This window comes from Salvelinus fontinalis, chromosome 4 (assembly GCF_029448725.1).
Source record: "Salvelinus fontinalis isolate EN_2023a chromosome 4, ASM2944872v1, whole genome shotgun sequence".
Lineage (NCBI taxonomy): Eukaryota > Metazoa > Chordata > Actinopteri > Salmoniformes > Salmonidae > Salvelinus > Salvelinus fontinalis.
In genome coordinates, this window is record NC_074668.1 from 31894546 (window position 1) to 31919346 (window position 24801).

Sequence of the window (24801 nt, forward strand, 5' to 3'; positions counted from 1 at the left end):
TAGACAAGGGATCAATGACCTTTGTGTGCTCATATTGGTCATTGAAAAGAACTGTCAGTGCGCGGATTCGATTATGCTGAGCCGCGGGGCACCGGGCAAGAGCGGGGTGGGAGGATCGCCATCTCAAATCGAGCAGTAATCTGTGCTGCTCGGTCATTTTGCCAAGAAGGAAGCATCGTGCATAGTCCAAAACATACATCTCTTTTCCATTAAGTAAATGTTTGAATTGTCTAACAATTTTTCATTGGAAAGGTAGATAAAGCGTTGTTATTTAAAACAAACACTTTTGCATGGGAAACCCAGAATCCTACTAATTGCTACACGTACTTAATTACATCACTTTTGTTTGGAGCCGACTTCGCCGAATGCAATTAACTTTCAACCGATGCAAAACATGCCTACACGGGCACGTGAGATAATCGAACACCCTCATTTTGGTAGTAGAGTATGCCCAGCGTGGCTACTCTCATTGGCTGTTGGTCCCGCCTCATTTTCGGTTTTCTGGATGTTCATTGCTCAAACCAGACAGCCATCGTGTTTACTGCCGACGTCATCTAGGCGCTGGAACTCGGTAATGATGTTGTGGTTATCCATGCCTCTCATTCAGTGCTTGTGTCTGAAGATATCCTTTTGACCAGTCTGCCTCGCATGGAGTTGCGCGCTGACGGCAACCGTGGAGATGTCGGAGATTAAAGGTAAAGATGAGGAGCCTTTGGAAGGCGACGGTGACTACGAAAGTTTACCACCTCATGCCTCATTGACAATCCACATGACAGCAGGAGCAGTGGCTGGAATCCTGGAGCACACGGTGATGTACCCCGTGGACTCTGTCAAGGTAGGTGAGCTAGCTACCGCATGAACCAAGTGATGACTCAATGACCCATTTCATTCGCATCATTATGCATTTCTGCTTTCCAGCCCACCAACAAGCAGAGGAGGAAATAACCTTACCAGATTTACTTGTGTGAAAACTAGCTATTTGGCTAGCTAGCTGCTAACTAGCCAGCTAACTAACGTTATGAGACATGCAAGACACTGTTGCTAGCATATGTGAAATCCTCCCTGTCTCCCTGAAAATACTCACCCTGTTAACGAAACATGCTATTGAACGTTTCCAGTAAGCTATTCAGCCGCACACTTAGCTACAGTTGCTAGTTAGGTAACGTATAACAGTTGGCTTGTTTGCTAAAACTTTCAAATCCAACAACCATCAAGTACTGGTTAACGCCTGCACATGTTGAGATAGCTCTCTGACATTAACCACACAGTGCCCATTTGTTCTATATAATTCTTTATCGTACCCACAACCGAACTTCTTATTAAACTAGTTGTCAGGCAATTGAGGCAAACAGGTGAAGGTCAAAAGCTGTCAAACGGGCTCAAATTTAGGTGGCTTTGGGGGAAAGGTGTTCCTAAAGGAACTGGACAACTGTAGTTAGTGGTCAATATTATTTTTCATGTTAAATATACAAAACCAAATAGTTTAGTCCTGGGCTGGACTAGTCAGGGCTGAAGGGTATGTAGGTAGCCTATAGTAAGACATATAAGTAATGAGTAAGTGGTTGTGAACTTTGTTCCCTGCTGGATAGCCCTGTCTACATAAACACTTGACTTGACACATCAACAGAATAAAGTTTGTGGCAAAAAAGGCATACAACTTTTTTATCTTAATCAAACCATTAGAATGAGACAATCTGACATGGAGCCAAACTAGGTTGTCTGTCTATTCAACAGGGTTACACAAGCCATTGTCGCCACTTCCTCAGTAGCTGCCAGGATCTGGTGTTGGACCTTTCACACTGTCCATCTTACAGCTCAAGGTTTAAGAGCCAGACTTGACATGTTTGATCAACACATAGCCACAGTGTTTCATTAACTCAGCTGCTATGAACTTCATTTTAATATAGGAATAGATTAAAGTTCAGTAGATATTCTGTACCCCTTACTTTAAATTGTCCACTGAAAGATTGCTTCTTCGTCACTAAATCTGCGTTTAGATTAGGGGCGCAAAAACCGTAATGTATCGGCGTAGCGGGACAAGAAAGCAATAAAGAGGGTGACGGCAAAAGCAAGCCAGCACGAGGGTATGCGCTGCTATGGTTATTTCAGTAAACAATGAGTGCAAATCAACATCTTAAACAATGCTATGGCAAAATATGATGTATTCAAACTTTGGCGGCAATGTCCGTCTACTGTGTTGGCTGACAGCATTCACCGCCAGTCTCAATGGCATTCACCGTCATGCTCTCATCGAAAACAATGACATCGGGTTTGCCGTCTACCGTGAAGCGGTAGGCCTAAAAGTTTAGTGACTACTGACAAGGAAAATAACCCTGACAACTATGATGCAGCTCATCACTTCAATTGTTTGTCATTGGGCTAGGCCAATTCAGTGGCTGCATAAGACATTACTCATACTCTATAAAAACATTATGAGAAGAAAGATGGTACCAGGGTGATTTCCCCGCTTAGGAGACCCAAGACACAGCAGAAAACTATTTACTGAATCTCTGTAAAATTAAGAAACAATAGCTTAGTTGTTGATGTCCCTGTGATAAGGGTTGCCAGTGCAGGATAAACACAGGCTACATTCATTCATAAAACAATAACCCTTGTGCCTTTCAGGAGCCTACATTACTGATCCAACCTTTTATTTATGAGGGAGTTGCAGGGAGTTACCTATACGGCCCTCTGTACTACTTCCAGAAGTGTCGGGTGTTATCTTCATGTCCCAGCGTGGAAGTGTTTCGAATTATTCACTTGCAGAAAAATGTTGTGCGCACTATCCCCCTCTTATACAAGCTGATTAGCAAACAGCTTGTGCCAGCCATGGGATGCACTCATGAAATGCATTTACACACATGCTATGAGCACATATTGTGTCATGATTCTCCCCAATTTCGTGGTATCCAATTGGTAGTTAGTCTTGTCCCATCGCTGCAACTCCCGTATGGACTGAGGAGAGGCGACGGTCGAGAGCCGCGCGTCCTCCAAAACACAACCCGCCGAGCTGCACTGCTTCTTGACACAATGCCTGCTTAACCCTTTAGCCAGCCGCACCAATGTGTCGAAGGAAACACCTGGCGACCGTGTCAGTGTGCATGCGCTCGGTCCGTCACAGGAGTCGCTAGAACGCAATGGGACAAGGGAATCCCGGCCGGCCTAACCCTCCCCTATCTCGGACGACGCTGGGCCAATTGTGCGCTGCCTCATGGGTCTCCTCGTCGTGGCCGGCTGCGACACAGCCTGGATTCAAACCAGGATCTGTAGTGATACAGCTAGCACTGCATTGCAGTGCCTTCGACCGCTCCACGACTCGGAAGGAATTAGTCATGACTTTTAATGTAATAGAAACAAAACACATAGACGTCCCCAGCAAGCTGAAGACTATGTTCTGGTCTCACAGTTTTATCATGGTAGGGTGACCTTTTAACCCCTACAGTGTGTGAGGTTTCTCAGGCTTCTGAAGTTAGCTTGCTACTGATGAAGTCACTCCCTAATGAACAACTAAAGCAGCTGTGTCACACAGAAACAGGGATTCCCTGCCCCATGTCTAAACTACAAACTCCATACATTGTCATGGAACAGTGTAAAAGAACAGCATGTCTTATGCCTCCCATAGAGCCCAGATTAATTTTGCTCCTTCCAGACCTGCTTTTCACTCCTGCCCAAAACAACCAAGATGAGCTGGTGTGATTTTTCCACTCCAGTGCCAAATGGGTCCTTTTTCCCCCCTTGCCAGTAGGAAGGGTGAATGTAATTAATTTCTTTACAAAAATATTGTGTAATAGAGTTAATTGAAAAAATTTGTTTCAGTTGGATGTATTGGAGATTACTTTACAGTTAGCCTAACCCTAGATCCTGGTAGCATATATTTACTAATAGTTTTATTACTCTGTCATCTCCAAAGGGTGTGTTTTATCATTATTTTTTTATCATTTTTTTATTTATCTACTACTTGTATGTCTTAATCCTATCAGGAATGCATCTCCTGGTGGAAAACTAAGATCGATGGCAGTAGAACAATGCAAACAAATGACTCATTGCGTGTTATGCAGCAGATTTATTTGATTTATGTTATACTGTTGGCCTAAATATGAGTTGTTACATTGTTGGAGATTTTACATTAGTTGCTTGTTGGAAAAGGTGAGAAAATAAACCAAATGAAGTAAGGTCAACAAGTTTGTCTAATATTCAATCAATAGGCTAGTTTCCTGGTTCTTTGGCACTGCGCAGCCAGAAAGAGTAGCCATTTTAATAGCCTGAGGCATTGTACCGTCACTGTGAGACCCGCCAATCGGGATAAAGCTAGCTCTGTTTTGTCAAGTGGACTGAGTGCAGACGGAGGCAGGCAAAGTCTCTCTCTGCAAGGCTGAGCCCAGAAGTACCGAATGAGCCTAGAGTATCAAAAAGTAAGATGTTTGACAGCACAGTCTCATTCTGTACACTTCCTTCACCACTTTGTGATTGCTCAATTTTGTATGTCTCACTTCATTAGGGCTTAAGAGGGAACAGGACACTTTACTAATCACTTAAAGTAGGCTCTGAAAGAGGATGTCCAACATGTATCAGTATTACAGATCTGAGATCACAATAATCACTGATCTGGCTTTCAAGTCTCTTTAAAAATATCCATTTGGTTATATTTTTTTAACCAGAACCATGCATATAATGCACATTTACTAATAATGACTAATGCCTTGATCACACCGATTAGCGTCATTGCGCAAGATAGTACACAGTATCATCTGGATATGTGCCGCAGAAGTTCAACATTCACCTTCCACCATTTCTGTCAAGCCGTCTATGCATACAGTTTGACACATACGTTCGATAAATCCAACGTATGCACCACACAGGACGCACTGCCTCTGCAACGCAATGCTGCAAGGCAAACGCAGCGTTCCATTGGAAATGAATGTACTTCTGGTGTACCAAAATGCAATAACGCTGTCGGTGTGATTGACGCGTAACTTCTTGTAGCTGGCATTATAGAAAATGAACACAGGTCTCATAAACATTCTCTCAAGCACAGGCCTATGTGCTAGTGAGTTGCAACATAGGCCCAATCTTTATATTTCAAGTTTAGCCAACTTGTATCTATTTCCTAGCTAACAGGGTAGAACAGTTGAATTGTTATGCACACACCCTTCTGTCCATCTCCAACTGTTTAAACAGCATGCTAGCTTGTCCACTTTGTTCAGATGTTGAAATCAAGGAGCCTACCCCTTTTCTCAAAATGAGAACAAATTGCCAATTCCTTATATAATTTTGTTTTATGCTTATTGCATTAAAACACACACTTGACAGCCAGTATAACAGTCTTTGGCAAAAACATGCTGCTGGCTGTACATGGTACAATAAACTGAATTAATTTGCCAGAATCAATGTTCATTGATACCTCCCCTCTTTTAGTAGTGTCTGCACGCAATTTGAGTTGAGAGACATAAAAAGTGTAACTTCTCTATTACAGTAAAATGTCTCAATATGACTGATTCTGTTGGACCAAACCTCAAATGCAAATAGCGAGTTGTCAGAGAGGAGGAAGTGATTTTTGTTGTTGTGAGTGGCAGGGGGAGGGGCTTGATGTGTGTAATTGGAAGGTGCATCCAGCCTACAGTCATTGCACGCAGCACAGAAAGAGATGAGACCAGAAAGACATGAGAACAAGCAGACCTAAACGCTCATAAAACTGAAAATAAAAAGTACATTGATTCTTGCGATACAGGCATTAGAAATATTGCGCAAAAACATTTGAATTCAAAACATCGCCCAGCCTTACATCAGAAACATTTTTATTCGCCAAGTACATTTATACACCGTGGTGGAAAAAGTACTTGTCATTGTCATACTTGAGTAAAAGTAAAGATGCCTTCATAGAAATTGACTCAAATAAAAGTGAGTCACCCAGTAAAATACTACTTGAGTAAAAGTCTAAAAGTATTTGGTTTTAAATACACTTATGTATCAAAAGTAAATGGCATTGCTAAAATGTACTTAAGTATAAAAAGCAGCACCATTTTTATTTTTTATTTACGGATAGCCAGGGGCACACTCCAACACTCAGACATCATTTGCAAACTAAGCATGTGTGTTTGAGTCCGTCAGATCAGAGGCCGTACGAGGTGTTCTCTTGATAAGTGCATGAATTGGACCCAATTCCCTGTACTGCTAAGCATTCAAAATGTAATGAGTACTTTTGGGTGTCAGGGAAAATGTGAGTAAAAAGTAAATGTATTTTCTTTAGCAATGTAGTAAAGTAAAAGTTGCCAAAAATATAAATAGTAAAGTACATAAACATCTACTTAAGTATTACTTTAAAGTATTTTTACTGAAGTACTTTACACCACTGTATAAACACACACAGAATATGCCTTTGTGAGAAGATATACTGCCTAGTGTTTTGACTTCGATACCAGGTTTAGTATCACATTACTCGATACTGTCACAATACTCAATACCAAAACGATACAAAAACAATACCACAAAAAAATACATTTTTAGCAAAAGTCACAGAATGACACTTGATCCAGACAGATATAAACTCAGATACTGCGCTGTAAATTCAATGGGCATCTGAGTTCAATATCATTACATTTGAACATAATTTGCATAATCTTAACACAGCCATGTAGGCATTAATTGAGTCAATTGTAAAAAAAAAATTAAAAAAAATGTTTTTACCAATCTAACTACAAAACAACAATGGTCATCATTTATTTGAATGGTAAATCTCTATTGATAAACTGGGTAAATCAAAATGTAGCCTAAGTCTATTCTCAATACAGGTCAATGCATATTATTTAATAGGAGTGTGTGTGAATGAGTTATTGAGCTTGTTTTGGCTGATTTCACGGAGATACCGATGAGAAACAATGCCTTCCATTTAGGACTTATGTTCTCTTAGCAGCTGCTAACATATTTTATTTGTACTGATTTTAAAAACATTTGCATTGAAGAAGCAATCTGTTTTCTAAAAGTGTGCGTGGTGTCTTTAAGAAATGAATGACTTCATTGCCAGTTGGGTCACATGCATTGGCATACTGTTATGTTCAGCTGGGAACTGTTTTCTTTCATTAATTCGTCTGGTGGTCAAACCAAGACAAACTTTTGGACAAACTTTCTCCCTTTCTTTCTTTCTTTCTCTCCTTTCTTTTCTTTCTTTCTTTAACACTTCAGTTAATGTCACCTCTCCCAGATCTTACTGACACCTACCAATGAGCCCTGTCTCTTTCCATTTACTGTAACCAGCTTCCTTACTCACTGAGCACCGACCAACACCGGACGTGCATGGTCGTTAAAGTTTGGTCTGGCCATTCTTGCCTTGATGGTAATAAAGACGGACCAGACTGGACCAAATCTGAACCTATCATTGATGAATGTTTCACAAGTTTAGACAGTACAGTGAGTAGAGTACAGTCAAAACATTACATTGAAGTAAAGTACAGTGTACTGTGCTGTATTGTACTATGCTCTGCTGTGATGTCCAAACTTGTGAAACATGAGGAGTATGACCATATCCATAATTATGCATTTCTGTGAAGTACAGATCAGGGACCCATGATGTAATTCCGTTGAAACTTCTTTTACTGTAGTTCAATAGCCAAACTAGATTTTTTTTCAAAATCAAGATGTCATGTCGTAGCTGAAACTCTGTTCTTTCTGCAGACATCTTTGAATCTTAAGTCGGAGCAGATATTTACTAGTTTCTAAAACAAGAAGTGGTTCTCAACATTGACAGAGGGGTTGCATAAAAACCATAATTCTGTTCCCAGTTTGCACAGTTCTTCCACTAAATTAGTTTGTTTATTTTTCAGTTGAAATTGTTAACAGTAGACCTTGTGCATAGAGTTGTATGGATGGTTAAACTTTGAAATCAATGGTTTTTGTTTGGCATACATTTATTTTTAAAGTAAAAAAAAAAAATAGAGTCAAAGTATAATTTTGTTACCGTGGAATTTCCCTCAGGGTCTCCACTGGCAGATGGAGTCCGATACTTTCAGCTTGGGTAAATTTGTGCTCTAGCTGGTCCGGAATGATTGTGTTGAAGGCTGAGCTAAAGTCCACAAACAATATCCTTACATATGTCCTTGGGTTGTCGAGGTAGTGAAGCCCATGTTGTCGGCGTTGTCCACAACAATGTTTTATATAGACTTTTCCCCAACCTAAATATGATGGACTGGCTGTGAATTCTGAAACATTTGTGGCCTGCTGGAGGTCATTTTGCAGGGCTCTGGCAGTGCACCTCCTTGCACAAAGGCGGAGGTAGCGGTCCTGCTGCTGGGTTGTTGCCCTCCTACGGCCTTCTCCACGTCTCCTGATGTACTGGCCTGTCTCCTGGTAGCGCCTCCATGCTCTGGACACTACGCTGACAGACACAGCAAACCTTCTTGCCACAGCTCGCATTGATAAAACTTTTAATAAAAATAAATAAAAAAATCGACCGATTAATCGGTATCGGCTTTGTTTGTCCACCAATAATCGGTATCGGCGTTGAAAAATCATAATCGGTCGACCTCTAGTAACAACCAACGAGTAATCTAACCTAACAATTCCACAACTGCTACCTTATACACACAAGTGTAAAGGGATAAAGAATATGTACATAAAGATATATGAATGAGTGATGGTACAGAACGGCATAGGCAAGATGCAGTAGATGGTATCGAGTACAGTATATACATATGAGATGAGTAATGTAGGGTATGTAAACATAAAAGTGCATAGTTTAAAGTGGCTAGTGATACATGTATTACGTAAAGATGGCAAGATGCAGTAGATGATATAGAGTACATTATATACATTATATTAATTGGCATTGTTTAAAGTGGCTAGTGATACAGTTTTGATCAATTTCCATCAATTTCCATTATTAAAGTGAGCTGGAGTTGAGTCAGTATGTTGGCAGCAGCCACTCGATGTTAGTGGTGGCTGTTTAACAGTCTGATGGCCTTGAGATAGAAGCTGTTTTTCAGTCTCTCGGTCCCTGCTTTGATGCACCTGTACTTACCTCGCCTTCTGGATGATAGCGGGGTGAACAGGCAGTGGCTCGGGTGGTTGTTGTCCTTGATGATCTTTATGGCCTTCCTGTGACATCGGGTGGTGCAGGTGTCCTGGAGGCCAGGTAGTTTGCCCCCAGTGATGTGTTGTGCAGACCTCACTACCCTCTGGAGAGCCTTACGGTTGTGGGCGGAGCAGTTGCCGTACCAGGCGGTGATACAGCCCGACAGGATGCTCTCGATTGTGCATCTGTAGAAGTTTGTGAGTGCTTTTGGTGACAAGCCAAATTTCTTCAGCCTCCTGAGGTTGAAGAGGCGCTACTGCGCCTTCACAACGCTGTCTGTGTGGTTGGACCAATTCAGTTTGTCCGTGATGTGTACGCCGAGGAACTTAACTTACTACCCTCTCCATTACTGTCCCATCGATGTGGATAGGGGGGTGCTCCCTCTGCTGTTTCCTGAAGTCCACAATCATCTCCTTTGTTTTGTTGACGTTGAGTGTGAGGTTATTTTCCTGACACCACACTCCGAGGGCATTCATCTCCTCCCTGTAGGCCGTCGTCGTTGTTGGTAATCAAGCCTACCACTGTAGTGTCGTCCGCAAACTTTATTAAATAGTGAGCCACTTAAGAAAGAACAAGATGGCGCCGACAGTAGGGTTGCACATTTAGGGGAATATTCATAGGTGGAAACTTTCCGTGGAAATTAAGGGAATATATCGAAATTAATGGAAATATATGCAAATGAATATTAATACCATTTAAATGTAGATGTTTTTTTGCATTGGATATATTTGCCATATCATATGGAGACACAAACATAAACCTTTTACCTTATCATAAGTAGACATAATTGCAAATAATTAAATTCTTCTAATAGAAATAAAGAACTATTTAGTTACGAAATGAACTTAATGAGTTGACCCTTCACATGAGATGATTTTACTGAACAACAAAAGAAAGGAAATATTGAATGATCCCCAATAAGCCATCGCATCTCCCAAAAACTTTTTCAACATACATCTGTAAAATGATGTCTTCTCCCTGGAACTCCTCAATGTCCACCTCTTGAACATCAGACTCTGAGGCCTCATCTTCACTGTCAGTTTCCAACCTTGTTGAGGATGGCTTGTTGTCAGGCTCAAAAAGCCTAAAATTTGCCTGGATGGCCACCAATTTGTCAACCCTTGTATTGGTCAGCCTGTTGTGCTTTGGTGTGTGTTCCCAAACAAGGACCAGTTGCGCTCTGAGGTGGCTGATGTTGGTGGGATTTGGAGGATGATGGAGGCAACAGGGGAAAGAGCCTCAGATCCACAAAGTCCCTTCCACCAGTTTGCTGTTGAGGTATATTGGCACGACTGCCATATTGCATCTCCATCCCAAAGCCCTTGCTTCGAAGTGTACTTCGCCAGATTGCCAAAAACCTTGCCCTCATCCAGGCCAAGGTGGTGAGACACTGTAGTGATGACACCATAGGCCTTGTTGATCTCTACACCAGACAGGATGCTCTTGCCAGCATACTTGGGGTCCAACATGTACGCTGCGGCATGTATGGGCTTCAGGCAGAAGTCTTCACGCTTTTTTATGTATTTCAGAACTGCAGTTCTCTGCTTTGAGCAAAAGTGAAGTGGGCAGGGCAGTACGGATTTCTTCTCTTACATCTGAACATCAGACAGGATTGCATTGTCTTCCTCAATCCGTGCAATGGCTGCTGCTATATTTTTCAGGCTGCTTACCACTTTCTCCCAAAATACATCATCCACATTTAATCCTAATAAAAATTCCCTGTCTTAGGTCAGTTAGGATCACCACTTTATTTTAAGAATGTTAAATGTCAGAATAATAGTAGAGAAAGATTTATTAAAGCTTGTATTTATTTCATCACATTCCCAGTGGGTCAGAAGTTTATATACACTCAATTAGTATTTGGTAGCATTGCCTTTGTTATGGATAGGGGGCAGCATTTTCACGTTTGGATGAAAAGCGTGCCCAGAGTAAACTGCCTGCTACTCAGTTCCAGTTGCTAATATCTGCATATTATTAGTAGTTTTGGATAGAAAACACTCTGAAGTTTCTAAAACTGTTTAAATGATGTCTGTGAGTATAACAAAACGCATATGGCAGGCAATAACCTGAGAAGAAATCCAACCAGGTAGTGGGAAATCTGAGGTTGGTCATTTTTCAACTCATTCCTTATTGAAGATAGTGGGATATGGGTCATGTTGCACTTCCCAAGGCTTCCACTAGATGTCAACAGTCTATAGAACCTTGTTTGATGCTTCTACTGTGAAGTGGGGCCGAATGAGAGGGGAATGAGTCGGAGGTCTGGCAGAATGCTTTGAGCTTGTGACACTCGTTCACGTGAGAGCGAGGTCTGTTCCATTTGATTTTCTGAAAACAAAGGAATTCTCCGGTTGGAACATTATTGAAGATTTATGTTAAAACTTCTTTGGGATAGGGGGCGCTATTTTCACTTTGGGAAAAAATCGTGCCCAATTTATAAGGCCTCGTACTCTATTCTAGATCGTACAATATGCATATTATTATTACTATTGGATAGAAAACACTCAAGTTTCTAAAACCGTTTGAATTATATCTGTGAGTAAAACAGAACTCATTTTGCAGCAAACTTCCTGTCAGGAAGTGAAAAATCTGAAATCGAGGCTCTGTTCCAGGGCCTTCCTATTCATTTGCTTGAAATCTATGGATATACATGCACTTCATACGCCTTCCACTAGATGTCAACAGGCAGTGGGAGGTGGAATGGGGTGTCTAGCTTGATCTGAGGTTGAACAAGAGCTCTTGGAATGACGTGACCCCAAATTTCCTTTGTTCAGCAAGGCGCGGGAAGGAACCCTGGATTGCCTTCTGAAAAGCTTTCGGTATAGACGGCTAATATCTCCGGCTTTGATTTTATTTGATACGTGATAATATCATCGTGAAGTTTGTTTTTTCAATATAGTTTTATCAGATTATTGAACGTTTATCGGGAGTTTTGGCGTTTTCCGTTCTCTGCATTTGAAGATGGACAACTTCGCACCACTTGGCTAGCTTTGGTTGCTAATTCGACAGGAGAAGAGGACATTCTAAAACCAAACAACGATTTATTCTGGACAAGGACTCCTTGTACAAGATTCTGATGGAAGCTCAGCAAAAGTAGGAACCATTTATGATGTTATTTCGTATTTCTGTGTAAAATGTTTAGTACTGTTTTCCGCCCTCATTGCAGGCGCTGTCTCGCTATAACGTAAGCTGTATGTCCTACTAAAGTTATTTTTAGAATTCTAACACGGCGATTGCATTAAGAACTAGTGTATCTTTCATTTGCTGTACAACATGTATTTTTTAGTAAAGTTTATGATGAGTTCTTTGATTAGATTAGGTGAGTGTCAAAAATATATCCGGATAATTTTGTGCAGTTTGGCTAAGAATTCACGTTGTAAAACCACGATTTGTAAAGCTAAATATGCACATTTTCGAACAAAACATACGTATTGTGTAACATGATGTTATAGGACTGTCTCTTTTATCTGTCTCTTTTATCTTTTATTAATGTTTATGAGTATTTTTGTGATTTGATGTGGCTCTGTGCAAATTCAAGGGATGTTTTGGAGGCAAAGCCAAATGTAAACTGAGGTTTTTGGATATAAATATGAACTTGATCGAACAAAACATACATGTATTGTGTAACATGTTGTCCCTGGGAGTGTCATCTGATATCAAAGGTTAGTGATTTAATTTTATCAATATTTCTGCTTTTAGTGACCTAACATAATGAGATGTTCTGCTTTCTCCTAAAAGTTTTTTTGAAATCGGACACTGTGGTTGGATTAACGAGAATTTAATCTTTTAAAATGGTGTCTAATACTTGTATGTTTGAGATGTATGTTTGAGAAAATTGAATTATGAGATTTCTGTTGATTTGAATTTGGCGCCCTGCAGTTTCATTGGCTGTTGGCGAGGGGTTCCACTAGCGGAACGGGGTTCCGCTCCTAGACAGGTTAACTTGGGTCAAACGTTTCGGGTAGCCTTCCACAAGCTTCCCACAATAAGTTGGGTGAGTTTTGGCCCATTCCTGCTGACAGAGCTGGTGTAACTGAGTCAGGTTTGTAGGCTTCCTTGCTCGCACGCGCTTTTTCAGTTCTGCCCACAAATTTTCTATAGGAATAAGGTCAGGGCTTTGTGATGGCCACTCCAATACCTTTGTTGTCCTTAAGCCATTTTGCCACAACTTTGGAAGTATGCTTGGGGTCATTGTCCATGTGGAAGACCCATTTGCGACCAAGCTTTAACTTCCTGTCTGATGTCTTGATGTTGCTTCAATATATCCACAGAATTTTCCTGCCTCGTGATGCCATCTTTTGTGAAGTGCACCCGTCCCTCCTGCAGCAAAGCACCCCCACATGATGCTGCCAGCACCGTGCTTCACGGTTGGGATGGTGCTCTTCGGCTTGCAAGCCTCCCCCTTTTTCCTCCAAACATAAAGATGGTCATTATGGCCAAACAGTTCTATTTTTGTTTCATCAGACCAGAGGACATTTCTCCAATAAGTACCATCTTTGTCCCCATGTGCATTTGCAAACTGTAGTCTGGCTTTTTTTATGGCGGTTTTGGAGCAGTGGCTTCTTCCTTGCTGAGCGGCCTTTCAGGTTATGTTGATATAGGACTCGTTTTACTGTGGATATAGATACTTTTCTATGTGTTTCCTCCATCTTCACAAGGTCCTTTGCTGTTGTTCTGGGATTGATTTGCACTTTTCGCACTAAAGTACATTCATCTCTAGGAAACAGAACGCATCTCCTTCCTGAGCGGTATGATGGCTGCATGGTCCCATGGTGTTTATACTTGCGTACTATTGTTTGTACAGATGAACGTGGTATCTTCAGGCGTTTGGAAATTGCTCCCATGGATCAACCAGACTTGTGGACGTCTCCAATTTCCTTTCTGAGGTCTTGGCTGATTTTCTTTTGATTTCCCCATCATGTCAAGCAAAGAGGCACTGAGTTTGAAGGTAGGCCTTGAAATACATCCACAGGTACACCTCCAATTGACTGGAATGATGTCAATTAGCCTATCAGAAGCTTCTAAAGCCATGACACCATTTTCTGGAATTTTCCAAGCTGTTTAAAGGCAGAGTCAATTTAATGTTTTTAAGCTTCCGACCCACTGGAATTGTGATACAGTGAAATAATCTGTCTGTAAACAATTGTTGGAAAAATTGCTTGTCATGCACAAAGTAGATGTCCTAACCGACTTGCCAAAATTATAGTTTAACAAGAAATGTATGGAGTGGTTGAAAAACGAGTTTTAATGACTCCAACCTAAGTGTATGTAAACTTCCGACTTCAACTGTAAATAGTTAAGCAGTTAGATTAAACATCTCCTTTGTTAGATAAATGTTTTAAAATGAAGCATGTATGGAAACAGGTGAATTAACACTCCTCAGCACGCGCAAGTAAGCTAAAACCCACATGGTAGCAAAAACTAACTAGCAGAAATTGTTAACAATTTTGAAATGAATTAAACACACTTCGCTGTAGGCTACTATTTACCAGTTAACAAAAAATCATGTATGTCATATAAATATATTCACCCCACCCAGTATTGTAATCAAAACTTACCAGAAAGCATGTAGTCCTTGGCTAAGACAGTGTACAGTAGTATTCTGGGCTCAATAGCTTCTCATTAGTGTGCAAGAGGGTTGCAATTCCATTGAATTGGGGATAGTTCAAACAAAATATGCCACAAGACCTAGAATTGCCTTCTATGTATCCCACAAAAAAAGGTTTACTGTTATAAGCTAACTTTTTTGTTGAATTTAAGCAAAATTCCGCAAATTCCAGGGCTTAACTTCCCATGGAAAGATTCTGGAAATTTACCAGAAAGTTTCTGACCCTTTGCAACCCTAGCCGACAGACAAAGTTTCCCTATTATTTTTTTTGTTTATTTCTTACATTATTTGCTCAGAACGTTTCTTGTATTATTACCTCCAGCCGACAATAACTTTTAGATATTAGATGGGCGGGCACTCACCAGAAATTCGAGCTGAAATTTGACCTGGATCCTTAATTTGAAATTCCCGAGGCAGCTCTATTCATCCTGGGGTCTGCACCAAGACGCTGGAGAAGAGGAAGAAGTAGGACCCTAGTCACTCAGGCGGCGTGCACACCATCCACTGCTTCCGAGTATATTACTTGCTGTCCCTGGATGATAAAGTAGACGAGCTCAGGGTGAGGATCTCTGTCCAGGGAGACATCAGGAACTGTAACATACTCTGTTTTACTGAATCATGGATCATTGCTAAGCTCCACTCCGGGATGGCTACAAGTCCCTCCCCCACCCTCCCTTAGGCACATCAGATCATGCCTCCAATCTGCTCCTCACCAGAGGAGAAACTTAAGAAGGAAGCTCCCGTGGTAAGGATGTTTCCACTGTGACGATTACAACTAATCCAAACCAAAAACCGTGGTAGATGGTAGCTTTCGCTCAAAAATGAAAGCACGAACCACCACATTTAACTATGGCATGGTGACTGTGAACATCGGCGTGTACAAACAGACCAGCTGTGACCTCAGTAAGGCAATCAGAGGCAAAAGGACAGTACAGGGACAAAGTAGAGTCGCAATTCAGCAGCTCAAACACGAGACGTATGTGGCAGGGACTCCAGACAATCACAGATTATAAAGGGAAAGCCAGCTACGTAGTGAAAACCTTCAGCTCGCTCCCGGAAGAGCTAAACGCCTTCGCCCGCATTGAGAAAAACAACATTGAGCCGCTGACGCAGGCCCTCAACGCTCACAAGGAATGTGTGCTCTCGTTCTCTGTGTCCGACGTGACTAAAATAATTATAAGCATGTTAACCCCTGCAAGGCTGCCGGTCCAGATGGCATCCCAAGCTGCGTCCTCAGAGCATGTGCAGACCAGCTCTCTGGAGTTTTTACTGACATATTACATTTCTTCATATCCCCGTCTGTTGTCCCACTTGCTTCAAGATCTCCACCATTGTTCCTGTACCCAAGAAAGTGAAGGTAACTGAACTAAATGACTATCGCCCCGTAGCACTCACTTCTTTCATCATGAAAAGCTTTGAAAGGCAAGTTAGGGACCATATCACCACCACCTTACCCGACACCCTAGACCCACTACAATTCACATATAGCCCCAACAGATCCACTGACGATGCAGTCGCCATTTCACTGCACACTCTCTTATCCCAACTGGACAAGATAAATACTTACTGTATGTAAGAATGCTGTTTGACTACAGCTCAGCCTTCAACACCATAGTGCCCTCCAAGCTCATCACTGGGTCCAGGACTTCCTGACGTGCCGACCCCAAGTGGTGAAGGGAGGCAAAAACACCTCCGCCATGCTGATCCTCAACACGGCATGGCCACGCACATCTCCAACTCAATCATCAAGTTTGCTGACGACACAACAGTGGTAGGCCTGATTACCAACAATGACTAGACAGTCTACAGGGAGGTGATAATGCTGGCAGAGTGGTGCCAGGAAAAGAAACTTCCTCAACGTCAACAAAATGGAGCTGATCGTGGGCTACAGGCGACAGTAGATCGCACGCACCCCTCATCGACAGGGCCTCAGTGGAGAGGGTCAAAAGCTTCAAGTTTCATCACTGATGACCTGAAATGGCCCCTTCACATAGACAGTGCATGGAGAAGGTGCAACAGCGCCTCTTCAACAGGAGGCTGAAGAAATCTGTCTAACAGTGCATTCGGAAAGTATTCAGACCACTTGACTTGTTCCATATTTTGTTACGTTACAGGCTTACTCTAAAATTTATTACATCGTTTTTCTCATCAATCTACACACAATTCCCCATAATGACAGTGAAAACAGATTTTTAGAAATGATGTACATAAATATTCAGACTGTTTGCTGTGAGACTCGAAATTGAGCTCCGATGCATCCCTTTTCCATTGAACATCCTTGATGTTTTTACAACCTGTGGTAAATATAATTGATTGGACATGATTTTGAAAGGCACACAACTGTGGGACCTTATATAGACAGTTGACAGTGCATGTCAGAGCAACAACCAAGCCATGAGGTCGAAGGAATTGTCCGTTTAGCTCAGAGACAGGATTGTGTCAAGGCACTGAGCTGGGGAAGGGTACTAAAACATTTCTGCATCATTGAAGGTCCCCAAGAAAGCAGTAACCTCCATCATTCTTAAATGAAAGAAGATTGGAAGCCAAGACTCTTCCTAGAGCAATCTGGGTAGAAGGGCCTTGGTCAGGGAGGTGACCAAGAACCCAATAGCTTCAGAGTTCCTCTGTGGAGATGGGAGAACCTTCCAGAAGGACAACCATCTCTGCAGCGCTCCACCAATCAGGCCTTTATGGTGGCCAGACGGAATCAGTCCTCCAGTAAAATGCACTCTACCGCCCGCATGGAGTTTGCCAAAAGGCACCTAAAGACTCTGACCATGAGAAACAAGAATCTCTGGTCTGATGAAACCAAGATTAAACTCTTTTGCCTGAATGCCAAGCGTCACATCTGGAGGAAACCTGGTTAATGATGCATAGGCTTATGTTTTTTAAGTCATGTTTGGAAAAAATCTGAGGTGGTAGATCTCTGCTTGCATTTTGACTCAAAGTGATCTTGACTCAAAGGTTGGTGACCACTGGTCTAGGGTGTCTGAGATGGTGGAGTTAATGTGCCATACCATCCTCTCAAAGCACTTCAAAATATATATATATTGGGGGCTTACCTGTTTTGCATGTTATTTTTGCATTAATACGTGTCACATATCAATTTGGTACCTTCGGTCAAGTGTTTGCACCAACTCATGTAACCCCTGTTTCTCGACTGTGTAAATTGGGGTCACGTCTTTGCAGACGTAAGTTGTAATCTCCTTCCATCTTCGTGATTCTTTGCCATATGGTGTGCCGCGGGCAAAAGCCTCTTGCAACGTCTGAGTCGGGTTTGTTTTGAGCACTCGACTGTACTTTTTGGGGTCTCATCCGTAGACTCTCCGTACTGTTTCACATGATTCTTGCGTAGGTGGTAAGAGGTTAGTGGAGCTTGTTGTCGGGACCGGCCTGCGGCATTATTTTGCAGAGGACAGTTTTCTGGTCCGTGTCAGACTTTTCATACCCAAACCACGTCCATGCGACCGAAGTAGCCCCTCTTTTAGGTACGAGCTCCGTGTCTCCGTGCTCTGTGTCACGTTCACTCTCCTCCATGTTTGTTTGTGTTGCAAATTTCAGAACGCAAAGTGTTATCCAATTGACGAAAAATATTGCCTAAAAGAGTGTGATTTGCGACACAACGAAATAGACGATACAGCATAATATGAAACAATATGAAGCGTGAAAATTCTAATATAGCTACGATTGACTTGCATTGGATTTGTGCCACAAATACTAAATGAATAAAAAGAATGTCCGGAACAGCACTATCTAGTGGTCAGAACCTGGTAATATCAGAAGTAGGATAGGACATTTATCCTAACAACTTCAATGACAAATTTCTCTGGACGGGGAGAAACATCACCAAATTCAGTGTGAATAGATTACATAGGATGAAGAAACAATACTCTGAGCCGCAGCACCATACTACTTGTGAGACATAGAGAACTGATACTATATACTCATTGTTGGGTGGGATTGGCATGGGTGGCTTTTCACCATTTCTTTGGATTCCTCATGTCTAACTCATTGTTAGAAAAAGGTCCAAATCCATAGTCCAAATCAGATGTTGGGTGTAATATTTATTAAATATATGAATCCTATAAATTAAAATGGCCAATTTGGGTGCAATCAATTAGCTTAATTTCTTAGATCAAATCATATTTCAACAAAATAAAGCTGCAGGAATGCTAATCTTTTTTCTTACAACATAAACAATTTCAGAACAATCTGAGATGGTGTCAATCCTCTTTCTTGTGCTCTTTGAGACGGAATGATCCATTGGAATCCCCCTTTCAAAGACTTGAGAGAGTGATGGAAGATAAGTAATATCACATGTAAGTAAAAGACAACTACAGAAGCTAGTCTTGAGGGCACATGCAGAATTCATTGTCTCCTTAAGGCAGAGTTCAACTATGTCTGTGATTCGTGTAGAGTTTTAGTTCAATTTGACAAAAACTTAAACTAAGTTGTATGAGTCCCTCAAGCCTCCAGATGTATCTGAAGGAAATGTAATTGATATTGTATTGTTTGGGGAAAGGACGGAAACACAAGGCAATGTGCTGAGGAAGATAAATAGCCTGTCTTTTGGGCTGCCCTACAATTTAGGCCAAATAAAAACATTCTTTGTGCTGTCCAAATAACTTGGCATGGCAGGGTATAACAAAGAATTGCCACAGTTCCCCACCCTAGGCCTGGGACAGAAACACCCCAGGACATGAGTTCTGACAAGAACAGACATTAACAGAAACATGGCAGGACATCAGATCACTGGAGAAACAATAACCTCAGAAACAGACAGCCCAGGTGAGTGTGTGGAGGTTTGACTACGGTCTTTAGTTTAGCTTTTGCAGGTTGTATGAACCACGTCCTTAGGGTCTCTCACTTCAAATTACCCTCTTCTTTCTCCAGACCAGGATGCAGAGTTTGCAGCCAGACCCGAAGGCTCAGTACAGCAGCGTATACGAGGCCCTGAGAAGGATCATCCAAACGGAGGGTCTCCTCAGACCCTTGAGGGGCCTCAACATCACCATGCTGGGGGCTGGCCCTGCCCACGCCCTCTACTTTGCCTGCTACGAACGGGTCAAGTGCACACTCAGCGAAGTAATTCAGAATGGAGGAAACAGCCACATAGCCAATGGTACAGTTCTGTTTCCCTTGGAACTCTCATGTTTCACACTGACCACTGGAAGGTGATCACTGGAACATGGCACAGAAATAAGTTAATTGTTTTGGTAGTCGTTTTGATAAACTTACTGTATAAATAATTGTCTTGAGACAGTTGAGGTGAGAACTGATGTAGTATCACATGAGGTATTGTATGTTGATGGGTGGTAACATGTGGAGGCCTGACTGACTGATGACTCTGTTCCAACTAGGACTGGCAGGCTGTGTGGCCACTGTGCTGCATGACGCAGTCATGAACCCAGCTGAAGGTAAGGCTTTCAAAGGGGGCATTGGGGTGTTTGATTTAGAAATGTTCTCAATTAGAAATGAGTACATAATATGAACCCCTTTTCTTTGTTCCCCTGTCTGTGTGATGATGCTGTCCTGCATGGTGTCTTAGTGGTGAAACAGCGGATGCAGATGTACAACTCTCCCTACCGGAACCTGTTGGACTGTGTTCGGACTATACGACATACTGAGGGGCTCGCAGCCTTCTACCGCAGCTACAGCACACAGCTGGCCATGAACATTCCCTTCCAGGCTGTCCACTTTATGACCTATGAACTGATGCAGGAGCGGCTCAACCCCCACAGACAGTACCACCCCGGCAGCCACATACTGTCTGGGGCTGCGGCGGGGGCCGTGTCTGCAGCGATAACCACCCCGCTGGATGTGTGTAAGACCCTGCTCAACACACAGGAGAACGTAGCGCTCAGCTCCATGCACATCAGTGGTCATCTCACAGGCATGGCTAATGCCTTCAGGACAGTGTATCGCTTTGGCGGCATGGCTGCCTTCTTCAAAGGGATCCAGGCCCGGGTCATATACCAGATGCCCTCCACTGCAATTGCCTGGTCAGTCTATGAGTTCTTTAAGTACTTCCTGACCAAGCAGCAGATAGAGGGAGAGGCTGGGACAGCAGGCCCAGTCTGAGGAAGGGCTGTGGACAGGGCTGACTATCCACCACACGTATTCTGGAAGCTCCTGGCTCTCCAATAGAATCCATGCCAAAAGTCTCATTGTGTACGCAATGTCGTGTTCATAATTTATATCTGTGTGCTGTTGTGTAATAATCTGTGTTTTCTCGAAGGGAAGTCACTGCAATGGAGGAAGTTTGAAAGACTTGCTGTGGGAGTGGTAGACTGTGGCACTCCTTACCCTTCTTACCTACTCAGCAAGCCCTTCCATTGTACAGTGTCATTCATTAGAGGAGTGGAGGCTGTTACATGAACAGGAAATGCACAGAGATGGCTTGTCTTTCCATTAATGCAAAGAAAAGGGCATCTTCATATGGCAACAGGCCCTTTTCACAAATCACCTGTTCACTAAGCGCACAACACTCCCTACTTCGTCTATCTCTATCTGGTGATTGTGTTTGGCTACATTCATACAGTATGTATACTGAACAAAAATATAAATGCAACATGCAATTTCAACGATTTTATTGAGTTACAGTTCATATAAGGAAATCAATCAATTGAAAGAAATTCATTAGGCCCAAATCTATGGATTTCACGTAACTGGGCAGGGGTGCAGCCATTGGTGGGCCTGGGAGGGCATAGGCCCACTCATTGGGGAGCCAATCAGAATGAGTATTTCCCAACAAAAGGGCTTTATTACAGTCAGAAATACCACTCAGTTTCATCAGCTGTCCGGGTGGCTGGTCTCAGACGATGCTGCAGGTGAAGAAGCCAGATGTGGAGGTCCTGGGCTGGTGTGGTTACACGTGGTCTTCGGTTGTGAGTCTGGTTGGACGTACTGCCAAATTCTCTAAAACGACGTTGGAGGCGGCTTATGTTAGAGACTTTAACATGCAAATCTATGGCAACAGCCCTGGTGGACATTTCTTCATTCAGCATGCCAATTGTACGCTCCCTCAAAACTTGAGACATCTGTGGCATTGTGTTGTGTGATAAAACTGCACATTTTTGTGTCCCTTTATTGTCCCCAGCACAAGGTGCACCTGTTTTAATGATCATGCCGTTTAATCAGCTTCTTGATATGCCACACCTGTCAGGTGGATGGAGAAATGTTCACTACATTTACATTTAAGTCATTTAGCAGACGCTCTTATCCAGAGCGACTTACAAATTGGTGCATTCACCTTATGATATCCAGTGGAACAACCACTTTACAATAGTGCATCTAACTCGTTTAAGGGGGGGGGGGGGTTAGAAGGATTACTTTATCCTATCCTAGGTATTCCTTAAAGAGGTGGGGTTTCAGGTGTCTCCGGAAGGTGGTGATTGACTCCGCTGACCTGGCGTCGTGAGGGAGTTTGTTCCACCATTGGGGTGCCAGAGCAGCGAACAGTTTTGACTGGGCTGAGCGGGAACTGTACTTCCTCAGAGGTAGGGAGGCGAGCAGGCCAGAGGTGGATGAACGCAGTGCCCTTGTTTGGGTGTAGGGCCTGATCAGAGCCTGAAGGTACGGAGGTGCCGTTCCCCTCACAGCTCCGTAGGCAAGCACCATGGTCTTGTAGCGGATGCGAGCTTCAACTGGAAGCCAGTGGAGAGAGCGGAGGAGCGGGGTGACGTGAGAGAACTTGGGAAAGTTGAACACCAGACGGGCTGCGGCGTTCTGGATGAGTTGTAGGGGTTTAATGGCACAGGCAGGGAGCCCAGCCAACAGCGAGTTGCAGTAATCCAGACGGGAGATGACAAGTGCCTGGATTAGGACCTGCGCCGCTTCCTGCGTGAGGCAGGGTCGTACTCTGCGAATGTTGTAGAGCATGAACCTACAGGAACGGGTCACCGCCTTGATGTTAGTTGAGAACGACAGGGTGTTGTCCAGGATCACGCCAAGGTTCTTAGCACTCTGGGAGGAGGACACAATGGAGTTAACAGGGATGTAAAGGAATTTGTGCACATTTGTGCTTTTTCATACATATGGTGGAAAAAATTGATGTCTTATTTCAGCTCATGAAACAGAGGACCAGCACTTTACATGTTGCGTTTATATTTTTGTTCAGTATAGATCTGATATGGGAACACTTTTTTTAAATGTACTTTTCAGTGCTTGTATTTTATGGATTAGGAAGAGACATGTGGCTGTTTGCTTGATTTTCTTTTCTTGTGTATTTATAAAGGACTGTTTGATCACATTCCTGAGTCTCGCTGCACAGTAAACACAGAACAATTGCGCTTTCAAAGTGCCTCTTTAGTAATGAAGTCCGCTACAAGCTAAGCTTTGTGTGTTGTTCAGGTCCTAAATAGATTGGACTGATCATTATTTCCATGACCATAATCATTGTTTGCTATTAAAAGGGCTTATCATTCTGTGGATTGAATCTCAAATGGTCTTTTAAATGTTAACTCTGGAAGCCAGATTTGATCAATCATAGCAAGAAACCACTCATGTTAAAACCAAATGTACTGAAATAGTACCATATTGTTATTTTTACTTGGTCAGAAGGTTGGCATCATGTAATGTGGCTGTAGTCTGAGCTGAACCTTTCAAGATTAGGGATATTTTCTATTCTGTGTTAGAAATGCAGTTCTGAGAGTTACATACAGTAGTGCATTGGCTCAACCCCCAAATGTTGGTTTATTTTCATGTTGGGTGTTTTCACTTTAGATTGGTCTTCATTCAAACCTCTGCACCACCCATACTCAAGACTGCAGTAGTTTAGTTTCAGTAATTAATTTTAACCACACAGTGAAGTGAGTCGGCCTCCTTTTCCTGCGGTTACTGGAATCCCTCGAATTAAGCCGTAATGGCCCAAATATTAGCCTTGTTTGAGCACGGTAGTAGGCCTATGCACTGGAATCACACACAATGATCAAGAGTGTTAGTGTAAATTGTATAACGATCTTCTATGTTGCAGAGAATAAGCTTTTAAAAAAATATTTTTAGGCAAGCCCTTTAAGCATTGGATTCTGTCTGTGACCGTGAGACCAGTACTAATGGTTGACCAGATGAGCTGTTTGTTCTGTGGCATGTTTTAGCCACTTACTGTGCTCTCCCTCTTACCAGCATCTTGGCTCAGTGTTTTCTGCTCCGAAGACAAGACATTTCTCCACATATTGCTGTAACCACAAAGCTGCGAGATTTGTTTGTTTTTAAATAAATGCTTCTGTTTTATTGTCATTGACCAGTGAAGTATAAAGTTCTATGAGCTCTCCAAAGATCATATTCCCTCAAATGTAGGCTAATTCATTCCTTGTTAAAATCCTAAAGATATGCATTGTATGCTTCCACTCGCAAACCTGTATTTTTGAAGTTATTGGTGAACCTACCTGTGAAATAATAATAAATTAAAGGACTGCTTATTGTCAGTCCGTTCATTCCAAGCATCATCTCCAGCCAATATCTTTAGCATCTTTTTCTTTGGATTTCTTTATTTAAGCTTGTAATTTAGCTGTCTTGAGGCTTATTGCCTTTTGTTTGAAAAGTATCTGTGGGTGCCTCAGCATTTTTATGAAGGGTAGCGATATGATCATTTCTTCTCCAAATGTACTGTATCTGTGGAGGCTGAAGTGTTTGGCGGAAAGGAATATTTTAGTCTAAACTGGGACTACCAGGTTAAGTGGTAGAGAAGTTGGCACAGTACATGACCATTTCTTTTAATTTAAATTGTCACTCTTAATTTGAGCCTTTTCTGTGTGTGTTTTATAGAATTACACCTATGATTTTGCTAAATATCACAGCTATTTTTTTATGTAAATGTAAACAAATATGCAACACTAACACATTTAGGTTTATTAAATTCAAGCTTTTTTTACAACTATTGGACAGCTGAAGGTTAATTAATTTGATGTTAGTTTATGGCATATTGTTGGTTCATATTTCTGAAAAGTGAATTCAAGACTTGTCATGTATGATTCTGTACAAATCAAATGTTATTTGTCACATGCACCGAATACAACAGGTAGACCTTTACTGTGAAATTCTTACTAACAAGCCCTTAACCAACAATGTAGTTCAAGAAATAGAGTTAAGAAAATGTTTACTAAATAAACTAAAGTAGAACATTTAAAAAAGT

General features: G+C 42.1%; 1 protein-coding gene across 1 annotated transcript; it reads left to right on the top strand.

Annotated features, from left to right (window-relative positions):
- Positions 1–219: 219 nt before the first annotated feature.
- On the top strand, positions 220–23906 carry LOC129853539 (mitoferrin-1-like). Its single transcript, XM_055919684.1, has 4 exons — positions 220–835; positions 19563–19791; positions 20030–20086; positions 20218–23906. Exons 1-4 carry the CDS (start codon positions 680–682, stop codon positions 20748–20750), a joined length of 975 nt encoding a protein of 324 aa, XP_055775659.1. The 5' UTR covers positions 220–679; the 3' UTR covers positions 20751–23906.
- Positions 23907–24801: the final 895 nt, after the last annotated feature.

Excerpts from the sequence above, each read along its gene's own strand:
- LOC129853539 (XM_055919684.1), top strand. The coding sequence starts at position 680 with ATGTCGGAGATTAAAGGTAAAGATGAGGAGCCTTTGGAAGGCGACGGT. Across the intron at positions 19,792-20,029 it reads AAACAGCCACATAGCCAATG|GACTGGCAGGCTGTGTGGCC; the intron begins GTACAGTTCTGT and ends TGTTCCAACTAG. Across the intron at positions 20,087-20,217 it reads AGTCATGAACCCAGCTGAAG|TGGTGAAACAGCGGATGCAG; the intron begins GTAAGGCTTTCA and ends ATGGTGTCTTAG.